At 43.7% G+C, this 20,656-nt stretch overlaps 1 protein-coding gene across 2 annotated transcripts in view; it reads left to right on the top strand.

The window, feature by feature from the left end:
• The window catches only part of SLC35F4 (solute carrier family 35 member F4), a gene marked incomplete at its 3' end in the record, with an annotated part of 130,511 nt that overhangs the window by 88,130 nt on the left and 21,725 nt on the right, over window positions 1–20,656 (top strand). For both annotated transcript variants that reach the window (XM_082000253.1, XM_082000252.1), the window contains exon 2: window positions 18,046–18,234. In XM_082000253.1, the coding sequence (XP_081856379.1) occupies window positions 18,046–18,234 (189 nt within the window). The remainder of the gene's footprint in view (window positions 1–18,045; window positions 18,235–20,656) is intronic.

The following is a 20,656-nucleotide window of genomic DNA, read 5'->3' as shown; positions in this document are numbered from 1 at the left end:
GTATAGCTGGTTCTGACTTTGGTGTCCAAAGTCAAGTGACAGAATCCCATTATCAATGTGGAAATTCAGTTTCATGTACTTGTGCAGCTGTTTTCCTTTAGCTGAGATGATTCTGTCTCCCTGGGGACCTAGCACACTTGTCATCTTCTCTGGATCAGACATTCTGTTGCTCCCCGTTGGGATTATATTAATATTGTAATTCTGGTTATTAATTGTTTCCCCTAGGGAAAAAAAAGTCCCCCAAATGGAACCTGGCATAGCTCGATTTGTTGATTGATGAGGACTATAGACACCATAACCAACTGGCAACACGAGACGGTGTAGTGTCCTTCAGGGGGGACCTTACCCTTTACATCTTGCCACAAGGTAAACCTCCAGATGATTTTGCTCTATCTTGCCAGTTTTGACAGCAGAAACTGAATACATCTGTGGCTGGAGAGCAGTTAGTTGCAAGCAAACATCCATCCACGTGCGGCTGGCACTTAAAATAAACCTATGGTTACTCAAGAGTTCAGCTGCAGCTTTTGATGTAGGTTGCAACTTCAGTGAAGAGTAAATAGCCTCTACTTTTGCAGTAGGTCCCTTAAATATGTGTGACTTCACTGCAGAGATGTTGTAAGCCAAGAGGACGGTGTATGTTTTGACGGCATCAGTCCCTTTCTGCTGTGAGCGGGGAGTGCTTGTTAGCGGATGTGATTCAGCACTCTCTAGTTCTGACTCCGCTTCCAGCGCTGGTTTGCGCTCTGGTTAGTGAGTCAGCAAACTCGCAGCTTCCCCGTGCTCTCGCCTGGATTAGTACTGACCGAGCCAGGGGACAGAGTGCTGCAGGCAGCGTGCACCCTGCCTGCACAAGGAGGGCAGCAGGAAGCAAGCTGGGTGCGGTTCAGAGGCCTCCAACCGCTGGGACTCTTGGCCAGGGTTGAGGCTTCTCTCCTGAGATGTACCTCATTCAGTGATTATCTTTAAAAAAAAAAAAAAAAAGACGTGCAAGGGAGTTGATACTTTGGCTCGGGAGCTTTGCTCAGTGTCTTAGCAATGTTTGCTTTAACTAGGAACAGATGTAGATGTTGTGAGCCTGCAGCCTGGGTTATCATTTACACTGCATAGTTACAGACTGTATAATTTACGCTGCTATAATTCATACTGCGTGTTTCCTGGACAAATAGGGACCCCCGAGTGAAAATAATTGGATATGTAGATTGATTATGTGGAGCATTGGGTTGTATTGGGTTTTGTTAATTCTAGACTGCCGAGCCAGCATGGTCATCAGTGGGCAACAGTGGTTTGGGGCTCCCGGTCAGAGAAGCCGTGAGCCAGATTCCAGGTATCACACAGCTTCCACTGCCTGCAAATAAGAAAACTTTAACGTGTTGCAGGCTGAAAGTGCAGAACTTGAGGCAAGCAACAATGGATGAAGATCTGTTTTAAAGGTACCTGGAAATCAGTTTACTCTTGAATTTTGGGGGGAAAACCCCCTATTTTCCCACAGTGGTGCCTTGCATAAACATGAGGTAAGTAAGATGGCACAGGACCACAGATTTTATCTTGACTTGCAATCTCTGGAGTAACTATCATGCCATTCTTGTAAATCTGGACATCACATTCCACTTGTGGATAGATTTGTGTCTGATGTACCTCGGGAGAGAGGGACAGAGCTTGCTTTCTGCTCCATTTTATTTAATTCTTTTCTTCATCACACTAAGAGCAGAGCTAGAGAGTACGTAGGAAGGATCAGTTTTGGGCCCCTCGTTGCAAGAAGGACATTGAGGTGCTGGAGCGTGTCCAGAGAAGGGCAACAGAGCTGGTGAAGGGTCTGGAGCACAAGTCTTATGAGGAGTGGCTGAGGGAACTGGGGTTGTTTAGTCTGGAGAAGAGGAGGCTGAGGGGAGACCTTATCGCTCTCTTACAACTACCTGAAAGGGGGTTGTGGTGAGGTGGGTGTTGGTCTCTTCTCCCAAATAACCAGCGATAGAACGAGAGGAAATGGCCTCAAGTTACACCAGGGGAGGTTTAGACTAAATATTAGGAAAAATTTCTTTACTGAGAGAGTGGTCAAACATTGGAACAGGCTGCCCAGGGAGGTGGTGGAGTCACCATCACTGGAGGTGTTCAAAAAACGTGTAGACGTGGCACCTGGGGACATGGTTTAGTGGGCATGGTGGTGTTGGCTTGATGAATAGACTTGATGATCTTAAATGTCTTTTCCAACCTTAATGATTCTGTGATCAGAGGACCTATTTGAACATCATCTCATACAGAAATGCAGTCAGCTATTCATAGTAGGAGCAGAAACAGATGGCCAAAGCCCTTGCTTATGTAGCCAGAGAAGCTGATGCTTTTCAAGCTGCAGTCTTTGATGGGAGTTATAGGTACTAACCACACATATTTTTTAAACAGTTTTGTATCTGCTTCTTTTCTCTCATAACTGTTGTACGAAGTGGAGATTGCTGGCGTAGATATTTGAAAGAGGGCTTTGTGGGTTTGAATATGGCTTCTGAGTTACAGTGTTAAAATGATGGCTGATTTTCCGTTGAAAAAAAGTGCAGCAACTTTTAGATGCAGTCATTTTCTGCTGTTACTGTTGAAATTGTCTGAAAGAAATGTCTCGAATTGCTTGACATTGTCTCATACGTTTCATCTTCACCATTGTTAAGGTTCGTTAATGTTCCATTATAAGCTCCTATTTGCAGAAATGGTTTTCTAAAAACAATCTGTGTTATATTATTATGTTGTTTATATTATATAAATGCTCAAGGACTAGACATGTATTAATAATAGATAGCCTTGTGATCATGGAGCCAGCAATTACTTGACTGGTGATTACTCTATCACAAAGTCTGCTGACTCTCAGCACTTTGGAGGGGAGAATAAAATTCCTTTCTGCAAATTGGGAAGATAATTTTCTTTGGAATAGTGGTTGTTACACAGTGCTGGAAATCCTCTGCATGCAGATAAGCAGTAAAAGCCGGTTAGCTTTATGCCATGCAGTGAGATGCTTTGGAAAAGACTGTCACGGTGGAGAGCTTTATCAGTCACAGGGGATATAATGAAGATCCTAAAGGAGAGCTCCCAGCCTTCCAAGAGAGGACATGCTGGGTGGAAAACCAAGCAGCTGTAACCACTTTTTCCCCCCCATAGTTCTTCTGTAGTGTATCCCAGATACTCGACACTGGGATGGGATGGCCTTGGGAGAGGTGACGATGAGGTACTCCTCCTTTCTCCTGCCTTTCCATTGGGTTAACCACTGCCTCTTCCTTACTGTGTCACCGCACCTTAAAAATGAAGAGTGCAGGCCACTCTGTCTCTCGAAGAGGAGTAAGAGGGCAGCATTAAAGGGGTGTGCGGGGCAAAGTCCTGCATTTAAGATGTTGTCCTATGCTGCTGGCTTGGTTGCCCCAAAGACCTAAGGGTCATTTCCTACCTCTTCTGGGTGGAGTCATGGGCTGCCTCATCCGTTAGGATGCCATAGCTCAGTTCTCCACCTGTGCCAAGCTTGTCGGTGGCTGCATCCAGCAGATGATCTGGCCAGGACTCTGCTTCCTCCCCTCTGCTCCTCCATACGTCCTGGCTCCTTACCAGTGAGTGAAGGGAAGGGTCCTTGCACACGTACCCCATCACAGTGCTTATTGCTGCGTAAAACATGCGAGATCCCTGCAGGCTGCTTTAGGAAGCCCAGCACATGACATTCTAGGTCAGTGATTCATGGTCCTTTTCAAATCACTTTATGGCCTTCCTTACAGCCGATAACTTCTCCCTGTTTGGCGATACAGTCGAGGATGAAGGACGAAGTCCCAGGCCAGGAATCCCTGCTCTCAGTTGCTACCAAAGGCACAAAGACTGTAGGTGAAAGGTAGATAAGGGTGTGGCCCTTAAAAATTCAACAGCTTTGCTAGCAGATTCTGGTAGAACTAAGCTGCCTTTCTATCCTTTTCCTTTGTATTTCCCATAGTTCCTATGGCAAACACCTTGAATATCAATGGTAAAGCTTTCTGCCTACAAATTCTTGGGTAAGACTTGATACTAGTTCTCTTGGTGGAGAGCTCTGAAGCCAGGGTCCCTCAGAGATGTTGGTAACCACGTCCTGGCAAAGCAAGCTCCTAGCACAGTGCCAGATTACACAAGTGGATGGGGTTTTCTAAGACGTGCAAAGATTGTGCAGGCTGTCACTGGTTTGCTCCATTAAACTTTCTCATTGCTCCAAGTGGACTTCCAATAATATAAATAATAATAATAAAAAGGGAGTAGAAGAGAGAGGAGATTTGGGGGAAAGAGGGGAAAAAATGTCCTAACTGCCTCAAGGGAAGTGAGGAAGAATTGTAGACCAACCGTGGCCTATATATATCTCCTGGTTGTGACGATTTTTGTAGGGCATTAAAAGAGAAGAGACTCCTGCAACTCCGTTGCTTCGTTATCAGGTAGAGAGCTGGATTTTACCAGCTCTTTTGCCCAAGGCATTCCTGACTTAGGGGCTCTATAGGAGTTACATTACTCAAAGTTTATTTAAAATAATTACTGTAATCATCCGTATATTGTCACGGTGTAAGGAACCAGAAAATTGCGTTGCATAATTCCCTTGCAATTGTCTGAGAGATCTCCCGTCTGCTTTGCTAACACAGCGCAGATACTTGATGAAATCCTTGCTTTCATGCAAAGGGGCTGCCGCGCTTTCAAGTTTACAAAGCGCAATAGCTAATATATTTGTATTTTATCTGCTGTGCTTAACAATTGAATGACAGAAAAGTGTTAGCAAAGGTCAAGCACTGTTTGAATGTGTTGCAAATGGTTTCCCAGGGAAACAGCAAATCAGTACTCATAGCCTCCTGCAGCATCTCCAGAACAACATCTAGCCACCAGCCGTAGCTGAGTGTTTACTATAGTACTCGGGACCAAAAGCGATGCAGACTAAAGACGAAGTGAGCGTGTGAGTAGGAGAGCAGTTTCAAATGATGAAGAAACATTCAGCAAGAGTGGCACCGTTACCGTCTTACAGTGTTTCTGAAGTAAATTCGCCTGTGCCAGACGGTAAATGCTTTTTTCCTGTATATCTAACCCTAGGTAGGAATATACTTTGCATGCTCCTCTTGCTCTGTTCCGTGCAAAGTAACGTGAATGTGTGTGTGTGTGTGTGTATTTTTAAAGTAAGTAATGCTTGGATGGTATTTTTAGCACTTTAATATCATCTGGGGTAAGTGCAGTTAAATTTCTATTGCTTGTGTTCACCTGCAGTGTGAATGATTTCTGATGCAGAAACTAATGTTGAAATGTAACAACTGATAAAGTTGTTGTGCTTCAATTCCAGCTTTTAAAATGATGTGAAATTAGGTCCATATAATGTTATGGAATTTTCTGTAGTATTTTAATATTGTGCTCTAGATTTATCTTTTTTACTTTAAAGACAGAGACATCAACTTTTTTGTGCTTGCTGCCCCTCAGCTTGAGATAGAAATTGTTCCCTTAAACTGCTTTTTCTCTCCTTGTTTTCAGAAGTGTCAGCTCTAAAGCAATCCCTTAATACAAAACCCACAAAATGGCAATTGTGAAATCTGTTGTTTGCTCTTGATCGGACGTGACAGCCTCATTCCTTGCAGAGGGCATACAGACTTCACATCACACTTTAGCGTCAACTGGAAATGTGGGGATGTTGTCCAGCATGAGATAGGACTGTGCTGGTAGCTGTGATGCAGATATAAAGCTTGGCATGCTGAAAATATGCAGCAGGTATATGTGCAGTATAAATCAAAGGTTGAAAGGAAAGCTTTCTAAAAATATTCCTAATATTCGGGTTGAAATTTTTCTTTTAAATGCTTGTAGAAATCTCAGGCTTTAAGTGCACTGTTCCAAGTTTATTATACTCAGTGTCAGATGTTTTAAAGAGCTGAGTGATACTTTTCCTGAAGTTGCTTGTTATGCCAGAAATTAACTCTTTTCACACCAGGCGTGGTAAGTTGTTAAGAACACTCGAGTAGTGAAATTGCAAGGTGTGTGCTGTCTCTGGTCTGAGCTTTGGTATGCTGACCAGAAATGAAAATATGATTCCTTTTGGTGAGTTAGATTTCGGCGCTACATCCAGGATAAAAACAAAGCAAGAGACACAGTCCAGCGCTTGTCAGCAGAGCATGACTTCCAGCTCTTCGATCTACCTCGGTCGGACTGGCTTAAATTACAAATGGGGCTGAGTTTTGATAGAGCAGGCAACAGTTTGTGTCATTTTTCTTGGAAGTATATGTGTGATATTTATTCTGCAGGCTTGGTAGTTACCTGGTGTTTCTTTCTGGAAGGAAGAATGCCTTAAAGAAGGTTGAAGGAGCTGACAGACCCGGCTGCTTATGCTGGTCCATCGCTGTTGCACAGCCCCAGGGTTTTAGGATGCGTGAAACAGTAATTCGTACACTCACCTACTTCTAAAGGAGCAGCGTTACGGCCGGGTGAGCTGGCTTGCTGTGCTGGTTAACAGGGTGATTTTCTGCGCTTTATTCCCTGGGAGCTCCTAGCCGAGACCGGGCTCGTGTCACACCAGGCGGTGAACGCAGAGGATTAAAAGATCGTCCCTACCCCTAGGGTCTACGATAACTCCCAAGCCATGGTTGCCTCCATCTTAACCAGTCCAACTGCTGTCAGGTGCCTCTGTTCAGTCCAGTCTTAACCTCCCCGTGCTGGGCTGCAGCAGCAGCGTCAAATACTGCACTGCCTGTTTCCTCAGGGGGGGAAGGTCCAGTCTTCTTAGCAAGAAAGGGCAATAGACTGGAAGTGACTACATGACAGTGCTTGTCATACCCAACAGGCTGAAAATGGAAAGGTTCTTGCTAGGGATGAAGCTGGCCAAGCTGAACTAATACTGGATCCACACATTAAATGTGAATATGTGCAGCCAGTTTTACAGATCAGCAAAGATTTTAGCAGGGCTTCCCAAAGCATCCTAATGAGGTAGGGCAGCCAGCTTCCCAAGAGCACTGCGCCTGTCCCCTCTTTCCTTCCCAGGCGTACATGGAAGGAGGGTACGTGGAAGAGATGCTGTAGCAACTTGGGTTCAGGGCTTGTGTGCTTGCGGAGCAGTGCACTCTATGTTGGCAGTTTTCAAGCAGTTGAGGTTTGTGGCTTCCTAGATAACTTCTGGGTAGAACCACAGAAACTGATCACACCTGGATAGCAGAGTGAAATCCTGGCAAGAAGACTCCTTCAGTAGTAAACAGGCACCCAGAGGTTTGCAGATCATGGGTTAGAAAATGCTGCTCACCTGGAGAGAAATGATGCAGACAGCTGCCGAGAAGGGTTGGCCCGTGGGCCAAGTGGTTCTGGAAGATCTGAGGTGTGTATCGAGCCGAGACCCACAACCACCAAATACTTTTGAGAACGTTTCTTTATCTCGGTCTGGCCAGCCCACACTCCCCAGCTACAGCGAGAGGACTGTATTGTATGTTCGCAAGAGCCAGGTGGGTTGTATGGACACTGCATGGAGACTTTTCCCAAATGTGTCCATCACGGAAAGGCAGGGATCAGATCTGATGGGGCTATGGCCCCAAGGGCAGTGGAGAAAACAGTCAGAAGGTGTCTTACGTGTCTCCAGGGGTTACAAAATGCAACAAGACAGTGATAAATACTGACTTTTGCTGCAGCTGCTTACCTGTAAAATGTTCTTTTACCCCACCTTTCCTCAAATGTGCTTAATTAGGCTCTAAGTCAGGCAAGGAAATTGAAGCATGTGCTTAATGCGTGTACCGCAGTGCTGCTGCCGTGGGCTGAGCCCAAGGCAGTCGGATACGGGCACGTACAGATGCGTCTAAACGTAAGCCTCGGTAAGTACTGAGAAAGTTGCGTGAGCTTCCTGGAGTCAGCAGGAGAGCTGGACACCTCTGAGAGGTGATTCATCGCCTAAGATTGGTATCTAAGGGGGCTGGAATGAATCAGTCTCTGGAGGCACCCATCAAACAGGAGAGGCAATAGTTTGTGTAGGAGATAAATACAAGCAATTTGATATTGAGCTGTGTGTCAGTGTGCTGACTGCTTTTACACTCGGATCTTAGGAGACCCATGAACCAGCCTGGATTTATTGCAGTGTTTCTTGAAAGTAGAAGCTGTATCATAATTATTTAATAATGAGATGCATATGAGTGATTTCTGGACTGTCCTGGGTATAAACTCCCGTCACAACAACTTTATGTCAAAGCAGCCTCATGGCTTTCATTGAAGCTACTCTTGATTTACTGCAGTGAAAATGAAATTAGAGTTTAACTCAGAATGTCTTTTTCTTTTTAGAAATGTCACTACATTTCAGCAATGACAAGATTAATTTTCAAATTATTTTTTAAAGAGATTTGTAACCTTTTATTTTGGACTAAAGTGTATAAATTGTGAAGCTATTGGAGGCACATCTGGTATAATTTATTACAAAGTTTCTAACAGAAGTTTTCTTTAATGGGATGGTGCGCAGCTTTGATTCAGGTTATTTGTGTTTATCTGTTGCTTAGTCAGTGGTGAAAAGCTGGTCTGATCCCAGGCCAATGAATCCTGCAAATGGCTTGAGTTGCTGTTGGGTCAAGCATATCTGCAGAAAAGAAAGCACCTAGATCTGATGCAGCAAAGAATATCCCTTTGGATGTCTGTTCAAGGGACTCATTCAGAAGCTGTTATTGAAGCGATCTCATAGGGACTCTTTATGTAAGCAAAAGCTTACAATAAAGTCCTTGCTGTGGAGCTGCAATAAGGGAACAAAGTCCCTTTAGGGTTGTTCCCTCAGATAAGTATATGTTGGCTTCACTGACCTGATGGTCCAGCTCTGTCCTCCTCACAGAGCAGTCTGGTGTGGAATTACCCCCGTCATCATCCTCAGAGGCTGAGCCAAAGCTCACTAAAATTGGTCGGTCTTCCCAGGAGCTGCAGTGGGGATTGGATCAGTCCCCATGATCTGGACTAGCATGGGCTTAGCTTGGCTAGACACTGGGGTGCAGACATATTTCTGGATGCCCCTATGCTGCCCTGTTCTTCCTCCACAGCACCGGGGCACCTTGGCTTGGCTTTCCCCAGCAGCACTTAGCCAGAAAGTTGCCTTCTAAGATGTTCATGGAGTGGAGGGGTCTGACGTTCTTTCACGCGACTTCTTTGCGAGTTGCGTAGGTAGTGGAGAGAGAGCATTTGTGTGCCTGGTCCTGCCCCTTCCAGGCTTCGTTCTGGATACAGTGTCTGGATGGGTAAGGAAGGAGCAATAAACAGGGGCTCTTTGCATGGGAAATAGCCGGTGCTGGAGGAGATGTTCATACTCTTACTGGAGGTCAGTGTTTTCTAATTCCAGAGTTGTCACAGCTAAGTATGAGATTTTGATTCCCCATGAGAATGGGGAAGAAAGTCTTCTTGGCTTAAAGTGAGGAAGGAGGAAAAAAAGTCAGGGAAAAAATATTTCCATGCTTTTAACTATGTTTTCAGTAGAATGTAGAAGGATGAACAAGTGGAACAAAGAGAGATTTGGGCTTTTAATAATTGTCTTCCCATGTTTTGAGGAAGGGTCTTGATTCAGAGCAATACAAAGAGGAGCCATTTACTTCAGTAAGAAACGAGTTGAGAAGTCCTCCACAGATAGCTGGCCATTACGCTTATGCATCAGGGCTCCCGAAAAGGAGGTCTGCAGGTTGCTTACAGCCAGCGAAGCCTTTATATACTTCCTGCAAAGGGTTTGGGGTTTTTTTAATGGTTGCAGCTGTTGAACATAATGGCTGTTGCAGCCTGGATTAATTTTGTACTGCAGTCCCCAGTCAGAGGTTTTAGGACACAGCATTGGATGCAAACTATGCACATCATATTCTCTGGTTTGCCCAGAAAGGATGCATCTCGGAACAGGTTCTTTATTAGAAAAACATGTAGCTGAGGTACAGAAAGATGGATGTACAGACTTACAAGTGTGTTTTTCAGGTTTGTGTGCAGAAGCCAAGGCATCAAGCATATGGCAATTAATATGGGAATCCCAGTCTAGGTGATCAGCAGTCAGCTGTGGGGATTTGGGGAGATGAGAGTCAACCACTGCATGAGTAGATGCCTTTGCACAACTTACTTAGCAACTCTTTCCCACTTTCCTTATCTGCAAAAGGTGAATAATCATCTCTCTCTCTCTCTCTCTCTCTCCCCCCCCCCATATGACCTGGCTGTATTGAGCATAAATGGAAGCTCCTTGACTCTTCAATATATATGTGTTAAATCTCAGTATTACTACTACTACTCCTCCTGCTTCTAACAGTAACACGATGCATTTATATGTACTTTGTATACAGATCTCATCATCTTTCCATTCCAAGCACAGCCAGCGTGTACAAATGCTACACCTTGTCTTGCCAGGGCCTTTCAGAGACCTTGGAAGTTTATCATCAGTCACTGATGCTCTGACTGCAGGTTTCATCTAGCAGATCGTATCAGGCACTGGGACAGTAGCATGGTGCAGCTTCCATATTGGCTGTGCGGTCCAAAGCCATCTTCTGTGTGGTAACCAAAGAAGCTGGGAGCGAATACACGCTGTGGGTGCCAGGACCAAGTGGTATCCCAGGTTATTTTCACAACTGACTTGGGCCATGCACAGATGGTCCTGCCTGATTCCAGTTATTTTAATGTAATTCTGAATTCCTTAAGTTGCCAGATGTCATAGTGTTGGGTGCAGATGCACGTAACTCCTTCTCATTAACTCTTTATATTTCTTTTGCTCAGGAATGACTTATGGTATTGCAGTTGGCAGAGTTGGGCACATCTTTGCTCTCTGATTTAATGGTGCATCCTCATTCTATCCAGCTATCGTTAAGTTTTCTTGCTGTATATATATTGGTTTAGATTGTTATTCTTCTTTTCCAGATCTTAGTTATAAGTGGAATCAAGGTCCATGGCCTTACTGTTCATCAGTCTGGATCTTAAATCAGGAGAAGTTAGCACCTTGGGAGTAGGTCCCAACACCATTATCATCATAAAGCCAAGGAGATGCAGGGCTGGAAGGTGACTTCAGGACGTTATCTGTGTCATCCCTCCTCTAAGGCAGAGTCAGACACATCTTGACCATCCCTGACAGGTATCTCTATCATTTGTCTCTGCTGCGAGACCATTTTTCAGGCACTTAATGACCACTGTAGTCACAGCTTTCCTTCTCCCCGTGTGTGGTATGGGACGTGACGGCGATGTTCCCCCGGGTGTTGGGCGGTGTAACAGGGAGAGGCCGTGGCACTGCCATCGCAGTGCATTGATGGTGGTCAGAGGAGTGGGAGGTGAGAAGCCACGTGGGTGCGATTTGTTGCTTAAGCATGAGACATGACTGGTGTGTAAGGGGGGGAATTTTTTTGACTGTCTAACCTGGTTTTCCTCCTCTGGCAGTTAGGCTGAAGCTGCTCGTCTGGAAAGGTGCAAGGGCGTAGAGGAACACATCCCTTGATCAGGCACTAAGTTTTAGGGTGTGAAATTTAAGTTAGTTACTCCCTTTGCTGCCTCTTTCTTCGCTTTATAGCAAGGATAGGAGGGCACGGGGCAGTTGTTGAGATTTCTAATTGTGAGTGAAGTTGCTGCCTGCTGATTTGAAGGGAATGGCTGTGTACAGACACTGAAGGGATAATTGGCAGCAATTGCTGATGGATGTCACTGTTAAACTACAACAAAAATACCTGCTTTTTTGCTTTCTGCTCTTGACAATAGTTAATCATAGTACAAGAGAGATGCCGTACACCATCACTGAGTCATTTGTTTTTCATTAAAATCCAAAAATCTTGTTTTCCCCTAGGACAAAAAAAATCTGTTGTAACCTTCTCATCCCCTTCAAACATAAAACTTCCAAAACAATCAAATAGTAAATGAGCAGGGCGTTACTCTGAGCGGACGTACGTGCATAACTAATACCTGGAGACATGGCAGTGTCTCAGAAGGGTGTGTTTAAATGGAGAACATCATTAACGTTTGAGACATAGTGAAATGATTTTTTTCACTGAACAAGAGATGCTTATTCCTCAAACCTGTGGAGCACACTGTCTGCAAAGACACCCTCCCTGTTGTTTGTTTGCTTGGTTTTAGTAAATGTAATTATAGCTTCACGTCCTGAGTCAAACTGCTGGTTCTGAACTCATTAAAAGTTGGGGAGAGTTTTCCCTTGAATTTTAACTTTCCGGGTTAGCTATTATCTTCAGGTACTTTAGTGTATGCCCAGAAGAGCTTTTCTGATTGTACTGAGTTGCTGTGGGTTTACACCAGCATAAGGAAGGACAGGATTTGATTTTACAGGCAGTCCCTTCGGCTAAAATAAAATAAGCTAGGGACCTAACTCGCTGTCGGATTGATGTTGTTGGATAGCTGTGCCCCCAGTTGTCTGCTAACAGTAGCAAACAATCCAATTAAAGCCATGGCTAATCCAACCTAATGAGGTTTTATTGTTGTAAAATGGACAGAATAAGCTCTCTTCACCTCTGCCAATAGCAGTGCAACTTGGTTCCCTTTCCTGTGGGGCCACGTGCATCCGATATTTCCCTGACCACAAAATTCACATCATCTTCTCCTTACTGCACAGCGTTAAGACCAGAATTTCATTGCAAAAGTCTCCAGCTCTCCCGATTGTGAACCGACTGTTACCAACGTGAGCCTGTGCACAGGCTGCTGGAAACAATAGGCTTGTGATGTGTGAGCGGGTCCGTCATCGCCGCGGATGCTCGCTCTAACAGGTAATGTTGCAGTGTAAAGGAAATGTTGTCAATTCTTTCACCGGTGCCCGATTTAGCAGGAACATTCAATTGACGTACTTTCCACATAACACCAGACTGGCTTCTACCTCCATCCATCTGTCCAAACCCAGCAATTGTTTCTGCGGCAGTGGTATGAAGGCATCATTTTGTCAATGCAAAAACAATGACATATTAGGAGCTGAGATGTTGAAGACACAGTAAAATAAGCATATTTTAATAGTGAATGAGTAAAAGGAAGATTGTAGATTCCTTGACTGACTTTTTGGAAAAGCTGGTCTCTCTCCTGACTACAGTGGTAGCTTCAAGTGACCACTGCTCTGCAGGGCTTTGGGAACATAATATGAAGAAACTGTCCAGCTGATTTACATCACCTATTTAACCATCTATTTAGTTGTGTAATCAGAAAAAAAGGAGTATGTATTTTGGTGCATACCAACAAGCCAGATGTTGCTGTCTCTAAATAAGACAACACTTCCTGCTGGTAAATCCAATGTCATGAATTTACAGATGGCTTTCAGAAGAGAATTCAATTACCTGTTTAGAGGTACTAAATTTCCATCAGGGAAGTTGGTTAAAAAAGAAAAGAAAAAGAAAAAATCAATTCTATGATGACCTGGCCACAAAAATTACTTCCAGGGCTGCATTTTTATGCTGCATTGATTAGTGGCAGCTCATTCGATCCATTTTTAGTAACACTCCGAAACCAGAAGAGTTGTCCCCAACAAAATAGACATGGGTTTTTTCTGTATTCCTGTCTGGTTTTTCATGTATACGACATATTTAGCACTGCTGTCACATGCTAAATATGTCATATACATGAAAGTAATCTGAAAATAATTGGTTTTGAACCTTAAAGCATAATCCCTTCTCTCCAAGCCCCTTGCAAAATAACAGGGGTTTTTCTAGCCAAGGCGAGGACATATTTTCTCACTGTGTGAGCTGCATATGGAAATCTGTGCATGAACTAAAAGCCACAAGTTATGTGTCGCATCTTTCAGAGGGACCAAGGAGCTGCGCATGGTTTACAGATGGGTGCTAAAAATGGCTGTCAGGACAAGGCATGTGCGGGCACGGCAGCAGCAGCACATGGTGGTCACCTCCTCCTGCAGCTGGGACTTAGGATGGTGTTCAAGAATGTGAAAAGGCATGGAGTTAAGTAATATTAATCATGTGCTTTAGGTTAGTCACAAGCATAATTACCTTGCTAAATTGAAGTACACCAGAACAAGTATATAATAATTAATGCAAGAGAAGGACAGACTTTGTTAGAAGCATGTGGAAAGCCACAGGTTCCACTTGCTGGTTTCCCTTTGGTCTCCATGTGCAGAGAAATGGCTTTAGTTCTTATGCTATAAAGCATCTACATTTCCAGGGCAAGGAAAAAGATTTGTTGAAACAGAATAATAAACTAAGAATAATCTTAAAAAATGGGAAAGAGCAGGGTTTGTTTTTATCCAATAATGAAAAGTCATACAGATGGATTTGACTCATTAAGACATTCTTGATACAATCATGTGTGGTCCTTTCCAGTTCTCCCTTCTCTCCTTTGTCAATCCCATGGACTGAGTGTTGCTTTGAAACTCAATTATAACCTCCAAATAACGAAGGAACATTTCTAGCAGCAAGATTTGGCAGTCTGGCAAGTTTTTTCTTGTTTGTTAGTTTTTTCCCAATCTCTTCCAGTAGCATTCCCTTAAAATACCAAATGATGCCCAAAATGTAGATTCATTCTCAGCCTGTGATTCATCTCTGCTAAAGCCACAAACTGTGTTCGTGCTTGGCATTGACTAGCGAAACTGAGTGAGGCTTCTGTACACAGTGGGTTACAGGCATCTCTTGCAACTTCTTACATCAAGTAGTCAGGTTTAAAAGAAGGTCAGGTAAAGTAGGTAAAAAAATTCCACCCAGTGTAAATATCTCTGCTCAGGATGGTTGTCCAAGGTCAGGTTGGATGGGCCTTTGAGCAGCCTGCTCTAGTTGAACATGTCTGTGCTCATTGCAGGTGGGTGGACTAGATGATCTTTAAAGGTCCCTTCCAGCCCAAACCATTCTGTGATTCCATTATTCCCTGTATAGTCACAGGGAGATGCAGATAGTCCCAGGGCACTATTTTTCTCATCCTAAGTTTGATATCTAAAATAAGTCAAATGAATCTGACCCAGGCAGTATCACTCCTCCTTTGCTGTGGAGAAGGTGTATTACGGTACCTTTTTAGTGCGTAGTTACTTCTCCATTTGCACGTGGCAAGTTGTAGCAGCACCCTCCTGTTGTCCTCCCTCTGTCCTCTCTGCCTAAGACCGTGAGGTCTCCATAAGCATGTGGGATTTATGAAGGTATATGGAAGTTCAATGGAAAATGCTGCTCTTGATCCCTCTGAATTTGGAGGGTCTTGGTGGATCCCTGCTTGGTAGCTGGTAATTGCTGTGTGAGACAAGGGACCGAGTTACGTGAGTTTTGCCTTTCCTTCCTCTCGCGTGGGGTAACATTGCACACGTGTGAGGTTTCATTGCTGTGCGGCATAAATGGTGATTTGTTGACCTTGCTGCTGGTACCAGGTTTGGATATAAGTTAGGCTAGCATCTATTCACCTTCCCTGTCAAAGTATATCCTTAAGATACATTCAGGTGCAGTAGCATTAGATGGCCCAGGCTTTCTAGCTACAACAATGAAATATTGACAAATTGCCATGCTATCTCATTGCTTTCAAGCACATGGGAAGAAGAATTCAGAAAATCAAGCAGTAACTTTTGATTAAATGCAGTCTCTTGAATTGCAGTCTTGGTCTCAACTGCGGAGTTTCTCCAACGTACAGGAAAAGATTAATGCTGCTTTGTTGTACCAGATATAAATAACTCAGAGCTCTTTTTGCATGTGAGGAAAAATAGGTTTCCTTGAAATTTTGTTTGCAGATCATCTGCTAGACTTCTGCTGAGTGTAATCTTGATCTTGATCTAAATTATATCTGAATTGAGATGTAGCATGTGTCTTTCAACTTAATGAAATCTCTTTAAGTGATGCATATCAAAGTGAGTAGTGATTTAGGTCGAGGCACCTTACGGCTGATTGTCTGAGGACAGGCAGTCAGCAAATGCTTTTGGAAAATAAAAATTCCTTAAGTTGGGGACCTGAAAAATTGTCAGTGCCTTTTTGAATATTTAGCCCAAAAAGTACTGATTGTCTTAATCTCATGGAGGCTGGACCTAACTTTCAGCTGTCATATAATAAAGGTGTTATGCTCCTTCTTGTGAGGTGAATGGCCCAGGGCTGCCATTTCTACTGTACTTTTCAACCTCAGAGTGACTTGCAAGATGTTTACAAAGTCTTGTGAAGTAGGTGATATTACCCTTGGTAAGTGTTTGATAAGTGGAAGTAGTAAGGCTTGGAGTTATGAAATGAGTGGATCAAAGTCATGGAGGGATTTGTGTGGCTGCTAGATCATTCTTTTCTCCATTAAAAAGTAAATATAAGGAGGTGAATGGCTTTTTAAAGGTATGAAAATATCCAGTAAGCTCTAAAATCCTCTGTGGAGGGTAACGTGCACCAAAAAGTGAGGAGAGACACTTTGAGTGCTCAGACACTAGCAATATACTGCTTGGACATCATATAGGTCTTAATTTTTCTAAATCGACCTTTGTGGCTCTATTGTCAGACTGTACATTGTACACTGCATTAATTCTATTTGTAGGACTTCGTGGCAAGGTGAAACCTAGACTTGGGTGTCCCCTTTGTGTCAAAGTTCTCTCATACTGGACAGAGGAGAAAGGGAAGAGCATCTTGGAGAAAGATCGTCTCTAGGGAGTTAGCTGCTGGTTCAGTCACTTGTCTACTTGGTGGTTTAAAACTAACCTTGGAGGCTCTGAATAGGCTGAAAGAGGACTTTTCTGTATAATACCATATTCTATATATCTCTTCCTTTGCAATCTTTGTAGTTAGACATGGCGAATCAAACATAGCTTTAAGTTCATTGAAGGTTATATGAACCCTAGCTTCCACTGGCAAAAAAGTGTTGACTTGATTCATACAGGCTCTTGAATCTTGAACACAGTCCTTGCTTTAGAATATAGTTTTATGTTGTTGTTTGCCATGGAGTTATATGCACGAAGTGTACTGGAACAGCTCATGTTGCAATGAAGAATATTGCCCTCTGAGATGTCTGCCATATTTGTTGCACATTTGCCACCTTACACATGGGGTTTGTGTCTATTTTTGTATCCTTTTCAATGTGAAATAGGTGTGATTATCCTATTAAATCCTTCCATGTCATGGCAAGGTCAGTGGCTGCTCTGGGTATATGTGTATTCCCTAAGTTTAGGTAAGATGGTCACCAGTTGAAGTAGCAGCTGCAAAACAAGTGGTGGGTGATCTCAGCTGACCATGAACACACATTTGTAGTTACCAAAATGGCCCTGTCATCTTGACTTTCTGACTGAGAAGAGGACTGTCTTGTGCTGCTCATGTGTTGACCTCTTACACAGATACCTTCAATAAATTTGGGAGTACGTGCAAGATCACCAGGCACACTCTGTCACATTCCAGCACCACACTCTTTTCTGTTGTTTGCTGGTTCTTAATCCAGTCCTTCAAGATTTACTCTTAAAATGTGGTGTCCTACTCACTGGCACGTTTTTCATCTGGTACCACTGGTATTTCTGGGACCTGGGTCTTGTCTGCTGCCTTGTGCCTCTACACAGCTTCCATGTGAAATGCAGCATCTTGGTGTTGTCTGCACCTAGCAGAAGAAGAAAATGTAACTTCTCTGAAGATGTGAAGATTCTGATTTGGTGCTTGTAAAGGCTTAAAACTGGCACCTTCAGTGGTTTAGCAGAAGTCTTCATTCAAAAGACCTCTCAGTGACTGTGGCTTCATTCCATACAAGAGTCTCAAGGATCATTCTGGAGGATGGAAAGAGGAAGCTCTCCTCTGGAGAGACTTTCAAGCACTGACCCCGGGAGGTGGTGGTTCCTCAGCCCCCCTTTCTACCCTAAGGGAGAATGGTGAGCTCTCCTTTTGCCTGATTCAGTGTCAGTGCTCAGGAAGGGACCCACGTGAGTACAAATTCCTTTGCCTGTTCAGACCCTATGGATGGAGCCGTGGGGCTAAGAATATACTGCAGCATAGGGCTCTCATTTCTTCAGGGGAAAGACTGGTTTTCATAGAGCACTTTTTTGTCTATAAGGGGGGAGAGACTTAAGTATTTACTTACTTATTACTTTATTCTGACCAGAGCTGAAACCTTGATTTTTTGCAGTGTGCTTCCTTTCTCCCGCTGAATCGTTTGTGTGCATTTCACTGACAGTGTCTGAAAGCTCCGCTTTCCTCCAGGGAGTTTACAGCCAAACTGATGCAAACTCTTTCTTCTCAGGTGCCTCACGATCATCTGTCATCCAATGCAAGCCAGGAGGCAACTGCCCCAGCAGACACAGAGGCATGACTAGGCAGCTCTCCCCTCTATCTGTTGCTGAAGATTCTGCTGCTCCCATTCTTGAGCTGCAGAATCGAAGTCCCTCGGGAATCTGTCGGCACAGCAGAGTCGAGAGGCAGAGCAGATCAGGTAGGCATAACAGCCGCATTCCCGGCATCGCGGCATGCCTGCGAAAGGCCTCTTTCATCTGTCATTTGAAAGATGGTGCAGAGTCTGAGCATGTTGACGTTGGTTTATGATGCTGCGAACAGCAAAGCCACATGAAAGTCCTTCCTGTACCTGTGTGCAAACTGGGGTTAGGTGGGAAGGAGGCGAGGATGGGAGGCAAAGGCCTGGGCCTCAGTAGGAACGTGTAATGTGTTAGATATCTGAGAATTCATAAGGCCAGTAGGCACAGAAGATCTTGAAAGGATGATTAACGTTAGCACGCAAGTTAGTTTTTACAGAGAGGTTATGTTTCATCAGCTTCAGCCTGGCCAGAGACCAGGACGCTTAAGAGCCAGCTATGTTCCTTCCCAAAGAGAATGAAAATCTCAGCTCATACCATGGATGGTCTGATGAAGAGCAAGAGAAGGAGCAACAGGTGGAAGGCTATCTAGGGAAGACCATCATAGTTCAGATCATTGATCGGCTGCACATCAGGGCTTCCATCAGGAATATGTCACCCACTTTACTGCAGAAGTTTAGCTCAAATGAACCTGTAGGTGTGGTGAACATGGACTTCTCCACCATGATGTCCATCCATCACCAGCAGGGATGGGATGGGAGCACTTACAATATGCAGCCACAGGCCTTTGAGTCTGCTGAATTGTACTGTTGAGGAGGAAAGAATCATTAAGTGACTGAAATAATTTAACCGTCCAAGTGTTTTGGAAGACTGTGTAGCTACTGTGAGCAGAAAGGGGAGGAAGAACAGGCTGGATCTCCCTTGTATGCTGGACCTGTGGGAGATGAACCTTCCTCTTGTCACTTCACCACTGATGGCAACAAGATTCAGCCATTTTCTTCTTGTGTTGGAAAATGGAGGGATCTCATACTCCAGGAGTACTCTCTTGATGGAAAACCTCAGAAAAATATTGGAGGTGATTATTGCAGCAAAGAGTGGATGATACAGCATTTTGCAGTAAAGATCATACCTAAGATACCAGTAAACCTATTTATTCTAATTTTTGCAGTTACCAGTCTGAAATAACTCTGTGCATGCTGGCACTAGGGTGCATCCAAAATCAGAATCCATCTTCTCTGAGAAAGGACTTTAGTCCCCTTGAGAAAAGAGTACTGCCTTGACATCATACTCTTCTAAACATTTGTTTTGCATTTTTTAATTTCCTTTTTTATCCTGATCTTCCCTTCCTCATCAGTGAGGTCTAAGTAGGACTGGCCTGACAGGTAGGTAAACAAATATAAAGAATATTATTTTCTAGGATGTAGTTGCCAAACAGTCAAAAGAGTTCAGGAGAAAATCTGTAGGTTTTGGTTTTCCCCATCTGACTCTTCTGAAAAACAAAAGCAAAAGGCTTTTCTGTTACCATCTTGTCACAGAGACACCACAAGCAAGTGTTTTACAGACAAAAGGACCATGCAGTGGTATTTCTGCTAGCTGCCTTTCAAGACAGTTTGCCATTGACCAGTGTCATCTCCATGTGTCATCTGCAGTGTCATCCGCATTCTTTGCCTGTCATTTCATCCTTGTTGAGTTCTCAGGTTGTTTCTGTGCTCTTGACAGGATAAATCTGTTGGTTTGTTTCGGACCGAACTAAGTGCAGACACCAAGGATTTGTATCAACCCTGCTAACTGTAAAATGCTATCTACCAACCACTTTGGCTGATCCATTTTTTTTCTCCTCATTAGCATATAATTTGGTATCTGAACACAGGAGCTACTTTCTAGCTTAGTCTAGCTCCAGCTTCATGACTTGGAAATCCTTAAAGCTATTTCGTATGAATTGTGTGCCTGCTCTCCGTGTGTCTTTGAGTTCAAGCCCTGTAATTATTTTAAAAGATATTGCTTACCTTGTCCATTTGATTCTTTGACCAAGATTTAGCTGTGCACATCCCATGGATTTTGAAAGCAACTGGCAAGCTACTATGACACTTTGGCCAGGGATCCATCCTGATTTCACTTAAATCAAATGTAAATATCTAGTCCAGAGAGAGATAAGCGCCTCCAGTGGGCTTAGATATATGCGGATGAAATCAGCTGCCTTCTCACCATGCCTGTGCATTATCATTAAGTAGAAAGGGGCCCTAGACAACATGTTTAGTCTGAATACACAGTTATTTGCTAACTACATTACATGGGATGAATCCTACCCATTAAGCACTTACAAAAACTCCCAACTGTACATTTAATCAGGCTGAATCTTACACAGGTCTTTTAATCCAAGGTAGGACTTGCAACAAGTGCATGTTTCTGTGCCTTTCCCTTACATTCAAACCTGGGACTGTAAAATCCAAGTCAAATGCTAATGGTAATCATGCATAGTAACAGCAATTACATAGTTATTTGGTAATTGAAAAATAGAAAGCGTGGATACAGGTGCTTTAGTCT

The sequence above is a fragment of the Phaethon aethereus genome (genome assembly GCF_964289735.1).
Source record: "Phaethon aethereus genome assembly, chromosome: 5".
Taxonomy (NCBI): Eukaryota; Metazoa; Chordata; class Aves; order Phaethontiformes; family Phaethontidae; genus Phaethon; species Phaethon aethereus.
This window is presented reverse-complemented; position numbering and strand designations above follow the sequence as displayed.